This window comes from Sinocyclocheilus anshuiensis, unplaced genomic scaffold, assembly GCF_001515605.1.
Source record: "Sinocyclocheilus anshuiensis isolate Anshui unplaced genomic scaffold, SAMN03320099.WGS_v1.1 scaffold335, whole genome shotgun sequence".
Lineage (NCBI taxonomy): Eukaryota > Metazoa > Chordata > Actinopteri > Cypriniformes > Cyprinidae > Sinocyclocheilus > Sinocyclocheilus anshuiensis.
In genome coordinates this window covers 511108-518789 of record NW_015548239.1, presented here as the reverse complement: position 1 = coordinate 518789, position 7682 = coordinate 511108, and the positions used below count along the sequence as shown (strand labels likewise).

General features: G+C 37.5%; 1 protein-coding gene across 5 annotated transcripts in view; it reads left to right on the top strand.

The window, feature by feature from the left end:
* The window catches only part of LOC107654847 (la-related protein 1B-like), a 44556-nt gene that overhangs the window by 4237 nt on the left and 32637 nt on the right, over positions 1 to 7682 (top strand). For 4 of the 5 annotated variants that reach the window (XM_016442118.1, XM_016442121.1, XM_016442119.1 and 1 more), the window contains exon 2: positions 5685 to 5746. In XM_016442118.1, coding sequence (XP_016297604.1) covers positions 5685 to 5746 — 62 coding nt within the window. Of the gene's footprint in view, positions 1 to 4530; positions 4558 to 5684; positions 5747 to 7682 lie in introns of those variants that run through there. The other variant, XM_016442122.1, reaches the window with a different exon arrangement.

Here is a 7682-nt window from a genome sequence, read left to right as displayed (position 1 = left end):
GCTGATTACAGAACCGGCTTTACTGATAAGATGCGCATTAAATATCGCACGCGATTAATCGTGCAGCCCTAGTTTCTGTTATGTTGGGTTTGTAGTGTTACCGTTGTGGTGAAGAGTAGAGCCTGTGGTTAGGTTGAGGATGGACAGCAAAACTTAAAGACTATTTATACTGCATGTTGTTTCACTATTTATATGCAAGTATTGTGAGTGTTTTTGATAACTACATTTGTACATGCTAGTGTGCTGTTGCTAACTAGCACTTAAATATAAAGATCTGAATGAATGTGCTGTTAATGGAAACAAGTTGTATATAATTATCATTGTGATGAGTGGGGTGGGATCATGAAAGCGATGCTTGGCTTGGCTCCCATGGCTCTCAGCCCCGCCCCACTTGTCATAAAAATTTTAAGCTCTACTAACTTTAAAAAAATTGAGTTCGTTTACTCAAATATTTTGAAGCAATAAGTTTCCTCAAATGTTTTGAGTATTCTTAACTTACCAGGTTTTACAGTGCAGTTGCGTTCAGTTTGAATGGAGATGTCATAAATGAGCGTTTCTCCTTTGTGGTTTGACCAAACCAGTACAGTCTATTGTTGTGTGACTGACTTGTATGTCAATCCATATGCATTGCACGTGTCATTGTTCTGATGAATAAACAGAGCTGTAGATTTTACTGACCTTGTAAAGCCAAAGCTCTTTGTGCTGTCTGTAATGTGGGATTCATGTCATGATTCCAAGTATTTGCAAATGGGACAGTAATATGAAAGATGCTCTTAGGTTGATCCTCAGGGATCCGTGTTGAAATAAGAAATGTGTGCTTTGCTTTGAATGATCAGAATGCTGTCCTATGATATATGGACTGATAGCAGTGTTTTAAGTACCATTACTCTGGTCTTAGACTCTGTACACATGACTTATTAGCTGACATTTGAGAATAGACTGCTCCCCTGTCAAACAACCATGGGGTTTGTTGTAAGCAGCTTTGTCTGTTTTGACTGCATTGATACCTGTATGTGGTCATTTTTTAGGTTATAAACTTTTTGGGTTAATGTGAATGTCACATTTTCAAACTCTTTCTAGTTTTACCGGTGCAATGTTTATGGACGGTAAGATGTTTTTGAGCAAAGCCTCTTATGGTTATTAAGGCTGCTTTTATTTGTTAAAAATACAGTAAAAGCAGTCATATTGTGAATTTTTATTACAATTTAAAATAACAGTTTTCTATTTTAATGTATTTTTATTTGATTAAATAATTTATTCCCGTGATGGCAAACTTGATTTTTTTGTTTAGTAGCCATTACTCCAGTCTTTAGTGTCACATGATCCTAAGAAGAATCTAGATCATAACCTAGACCAGAACCTAAATCATTCTATCATCTTGGATAGAAATCATTCTAATATGCTGATATTCTAATATGGTGCTCACTTTTTTTTTTTTATAATTATCAATGTTGAAAACTGTGATGAATAGTATGTTTTATTTGATAGTTACACCACTTGATATTTTTAAACAAATTAAGTAGTGCTGGGCGGTATGACCAAAAATGTATATCACGGTATTTTTCAAAATTATGACAGGATTTTTTTTTTCCATGCATGACCGGGTGTTAACCATATTTTCTACTGATTGAGAGAGGAAATACTGCAGTATATTAACTTAGAATGCCCTATTTTACTGTCATGATGAGTGAATATTGTCAAAAAATACCACACTATATAGTGACTAAACACGACCCCTTTTAATACATGTTAACCAGGAGTCACTCTCATTTATAATCGCGGCATCGTCTGATAAAATCAACATGCATCTACACTAAAGAGCGGCTATGCGGTTGTTTTGGCTATATTAGTTTTCTGTCTCATGCAGCGCACTGCCTGCATCTGAGTGACTAAAAAAAACAACAAACAAAAAAGTGCATGTGATATTAACAGACGAACTACGCTCATATTTATAATTCCAAACAGTCAGTAAGCGTCAGGTGCTAGAAAACGCTGTTTTGTACTCATTTGTTGACGAGATAGTAACACATACAGCATACGCTTAGTTCCCTCACCACAGTGCAACAGTGAAAAGCCTTTCAAAAAAGAAACCCCTTTCAAACAGTGTCGCGTTCCGAAAGTTGTTTAAGCGACATAATGTATTGCGGTATTTTAAAAAATCATATCATAACAAAAATAAACACCGGTATTCGGTATGAACCGGTATACCGCCCAGCACTAAAATTAAGTTTAAACTTTTCTTGAAAATGCTTTTTAAAACTATATGAAACCAACATGAATACAAAGAACATCTTGAATGCATTTAAAACTAGATGTTTTAGAATTAAAAAATATATCTTTTTCTTTTTCTTTAGCATGTCATTGACCCTATTTTCTTGACAAACTTTTGCTAAGCTTTTATTCATTGGTATAGTAAAAGCGGCCCAACTGGCTTTACATAATGTTTCTGGCTTGACATTTTAGTGATTTAAACGAGCGTTTGCATCAGATTAAGTTATTAAGCCTCAGGCGGTATTTACTGACAGAAAGGTGTCGGCGGGACAGTATCAGTAAGTTTGAATGTATGGTCACACCCCACACTGTCAGCAAGCGCCCAGTGCCTTATCATACAGGCCATCCTTTCAGTAATGATAAAAGACCCCGGACACTCCCAGGAATAGGCGTCCCTCTCTGTTGCCTGTTTAATCCCGACAGCTCTCTGTGTTTTTGTTTTTTTTAAGTAAAGAAATTTAAACCGGTTTTGTTGGCTGTACGACAAAGTAGTGTTTGATTCTCCCACAGGGAACAAGCTTTGAATGTTGCTGTATTTCTGAAGAATAAAGCTGATCTGATGTGATCATTTAAGGCCAGAAAGAATGTTAATTTTAGACTGTTCATGATTGTTTCTCAAGAACCACAAAGAATTTAAACTCCTCCTGTGCAATTGTGAAGCCCTCGATGTTGCAATGAACAGATAGACGTTCATCAAAAGTCAGACATATGGTTGTGTCACATACATTGTGCTAACCTCCTAAACGTTCTTGTCTTTAGGCTAGACCAGTGGTTCTCAACCCACAGCCCATCACGAATTCAAATGCGGCCCACGGGATGTCTGTGCTGAACACAATTTAAAAAATAACTTTCAGTTTTACAATTCATTTTAGTTTTTACATTAATTAAAAAATGTACTAAACAAATATAAGCTAAAATGTTTTTATGTAAAATAATTTTGTTTTTCGTATATTATTTTCAGACATGAGCAGACCTGTACTCACGTAGCCTAATTAACGTTACGCATTTAACGAACACTTACAAGTGCGCACTTTGACAGAATTCAATTCAAATAGTCATCAGCAGCCATTAGTTCGGTAAAATTGAGCATCAGAATGGACACATTTGTTATTAAGGGAGAAAAAATGAAATGTGGAAAATGCCAGCGAAGGAACGCATACAAGAGTAGTCACAGCAGTGAAGGTAGGAGAGCGCTGGACTTTCAGCATCAACTTTCGGTTTGCCCCGCCACTCACTTGAAGATGTTCAGGCTAGAGCCCTGCACGGGCCTCAAATATATGACGTTCAGGCCCTAGCCCGGCCCTTGTCCAACAGCTTGTCAGAATTACCGTCCCGAGCCCGTCTTTTTTCCCCCTTCTCCCAAAACAGCTTATACTACTGTTTCAGCTATATTAAAATAGTTCAGTTTTGTATGTAATGGCAAAGTTATTATATTTCGTTTCGTTTTTTTATTAAGTTAATTTAGAAAAACGCTTGGCGCATTTTTTGGTCGTTAAATATAAGTTTTTGTTTTTTTAAAGTAATGACCAAGCGGCATAAAACAGTTCAAGCATATAACAATGTTTAACCGTTAAACCTAGATAAATGTGCGCTATATCCAATAGTTTGTGCGGAGTGCAACTAAAGCGCGCTTTGTAGGACATGGAGGCGCCAGCGCGATCACTTACATCCCCGACACATTCATGGTAATTACTTTTGCCGGTGCTTTGCGGCAAGCTTTAGACTATTGCGTGCATTTGAACCTGTTTTATACAGTCTATGATTTGAACGCAGAACTGTTCAGCTGCGCTGACGGCATGCTCGCTGCTGCTGGACACTAAACACCGTTAATTGATGGATGTCTAAAATATAAAAATAGGAGAAGCTTAAAACAAGCCTGATGCCCGGCCCGCGTCTGAACTATGATGTGAAAATTGTCCCGAAGCCCGGCCCGAGGGGCGTAAAAAAAGTCGGGGCCCATCGGGCCCGGGCTGAAATACAGGGCTCTAGTTCAGGCAAAAGGAAACACCCATACTATGCAGCAATCATCCTTAATTGCAGAAATGTGGCAAAACATCTCTGGAGAGAACCTCAGATTATTAAATTCGAAAGTGCTTTCCATATTTGGATCAACATAGGCTACATTTGTGAACGCACATTTTCTGCAATGTCGCGCGTCAAGTCACGCTTCCGTGCGCGTCTTACAGACTGCAACTTACAATCGCAACTTCATTGTGCTGTTACTCCTTTCGAGCCGAATTTCACAAAATTGGTCAGCTCCCGACATCATCAGGTGTTTTATTAATGGTGAGTATAATTTATTTATTTATTTATTTCAGTGAATGTAATCGATTAGATATCATAATATTTAGTAAGTCAATACCACTTTCACTGGCCCTCATAGAAATGTTGTATGCTGCTACATCTTGCAGAGGAAGTTAATGTTTTACGCGTGTGGATGCATGACCTTGCTGTGCAGGTGCTGGCATGTGGCTTTACAATCTAAGTGAAGCTGTTCCCAGAGAATTGACCACAGCACTTAGTCCGTATTGACCTGCCACACTGGACACACAGAGAGAAAGAGAGACGTTTGTAGATTTTAAGTGCAGATCTGTGATACCCGGAGGATGAAAATCCAGTGTTCATACATGAGTGTTCATATGTGAATAAAGAAATGCAATATTTATGGTCATAGTTTGAGCTATTAATTAACTAAACTTTGTAGCCTGGAGTTGTTTTATAGATAATCCAGACACTGTGCTTATGTATTTAACAGCTATTTTGAAATAATGTGTAGTGTGCCCTGCGAAAAGCCTGGAAAGGTGTTTTACCAAGTGTTATAAAGCATTGCTATGACATTTCACAAGTCTTTCCTGTTTGAAATAGTTTTAACAGGTGGTTACTGTACGGATGCGTGTGTAATATGTAGGAGTTGGTTTAATGTGTAAATGCCCTCAAAGAGTCATTATCACTTTAGTTAAAACAAAATCAAGACTTTGTAAAAGAGCATAATAGGACCCCTTTAAACTTAGAAAGTTCAGGTCATACTGCACGTGTCCACTAGAAAAGACAAAACTAGCTCCATATCGACTGAAAATCCAGAGTTCTTCCTCTGTGGAGGTGTGTACAGTGATGGTGACTGGCTTCAGTATGTTGTATGAATGAATGATCAATAAAGTCATTGTGTAAATGCACAAGTACAGTTAGGCTAACTGTATTTCTGAATGTCTGAAGTGTTCATTCAGTGTCAGTTATAGTCAATGAAAGCAACCAAAGTGCCCTTGAAAGCTGAATTAAATATAGTAAAATTAAAGCTTTTTATTTTGAGCATTTAAGCACTCTCTCTCTCTCTCTTACTTTCTTTCTTTCTTTCTCTCTTTCTCTAATGAACTACATCAAGCATAATCACTCTCTTGTTTTTGTTCTGTCCTCAGAACCCCAGAGTCCTACCAAAGTTGTCCGTGTCAGCAAACCCAGATCCAGGAAGACCAGTAAGGTAAGTAATTTTTATGCAGTGGATCGCCAACAGTGGAGCTGCGACCTGCATTTATTTGTTTAATGGAGATGAAATCATAAAATGTAATCCCTGCCATTAATTATAGATACTATATAAATCCATATGGACGGATTATATATATTTTTTTATCTGTCTATTTGTGTAAATCGGCAGATTTTTCCTCCAGTCTGTTTGTGTAACAGAATCTGGATGTACTGGATCAGAGGTCAGCAGCAGCCAGTCATTGAGCAGATTGGCTTGTGTTTGTATTTAAGTGGATATTTGTTCGCTATGTTCTGTCTTTTGTGTGGGAGATAGTCAACAGAGAGTCAGCACATGAGTTTTTGACTTTTACCTCAGCGGGACATTCCAGAGAGAGCACATAGAGGGCTCAAATTCAGTCCTAAAGGGGGCAGTAGAGTTGTCCCCATGACTGACTCCAAGGCATGTTAGTTTGTCTCCACTTACTGACACATACAACACTCGACAGGTTCCCTTGTACATTCGTGACCCCTAGCATGTTATTCTATGCTCATTCCTCATGCATAATTTTTTTTTTAAAAGGAATGTGACATGTTTGGTTTGTTTTGATCAGCCTTGTTAGTTCACGACGTTGGTTACACCATTTTAACTCCAAGGCACTGCCTTACAAATTCAGTTTCTACGGTCTAGCTTTAGCATCTGGGACACCCAGGACCCATTTCTGGACGATAGTGGAATCCGATACGCCACTTGGAATTCTAGGTTGCTTTGCGGCTTGAGGAATGATTGACGTTCCTCCGGTAATAGAAGGTGAAATGATCTCTGAGGAAGGAACAGCCACACTTCCCCCATTGCGTCCAAATAATGTTTTGGTATTAAATTAGGGCTGGGTAAAAAATATCGATATCTCGATATTAATTGATTCTCATTTTTTCGGAACGATATCAGTTCTTAAATCCCAAGAATCGATTAATCTAGCCTGTTTTCAGTTAATGGACGGAACACTGAAGGGCACTTCCCATTAGGCCTGTCACGATAACAACTTTTTGTTGTGCGATATATTGCCTTTGAAATAATTGCGTTAAGCGATAATATTGTCATTTTAAAGACCATTTTATGCCACTGAATATATAATCATAATGTAACAGCATAATAATGCAAGAAGGCCTACACACTTCCAAATGACAACAAACTTTTAATTTTTAAGAATATTTAGATCATGGCAATTAAGTATCAAAATATTAGATACCTTAAAAAACTTGAATAAATAGTAAATAAACATTTTCTAACTAAAAGTGCAAAGTAACAAGTAGAAAAATGCACAAAGAACTTGTATGGAGATTTTTCCATCTACAGATTTTTCCCAGACCTTCTTTTCTCTGTAAATTAAAGTTGCACCCTATTGCTGAAAAACACAATCACTACTCGGCAGTCAGATGTCTGTATGCACAAAGGCACAGATCCTAAACAAGGCCATATCTGCAGATGAAACTTTGTTTGTAGAAGAATTTTTTTAAATTTGGCCTAGCACCTCATGACTACCCCACGTTATGTACAAGAAGCTGCAAAAGACACAGGCGGAAGTGGAACGTACAAAACATGGTGACATTATTTTTTAAGTAAATATAATGGGCGATATATTGCGTCACCAAAATTTTTTGTAGAAGCATTTTTTTTTAATTTGAACTAGCACCTCATGACTACACGTTATGTACGAGAAGCTGCAAAAGACACAGGCGCAAGTGGAATGTACAAAACATGGTGACATTAATTTTTAAGTAAATATAATGGGTGATATATTGCGTCACCAAAAATGATTGAGGTCATGTACATATATTTTGCCCGATAAGTCGATATATTGATTATTGCGACAGGCCTACTTCCCATCCAATATATCGCAATAAGCATTGTGCTTTGGTACTTTTAATATGAAACAAAGTCTCAGATTTCAAAT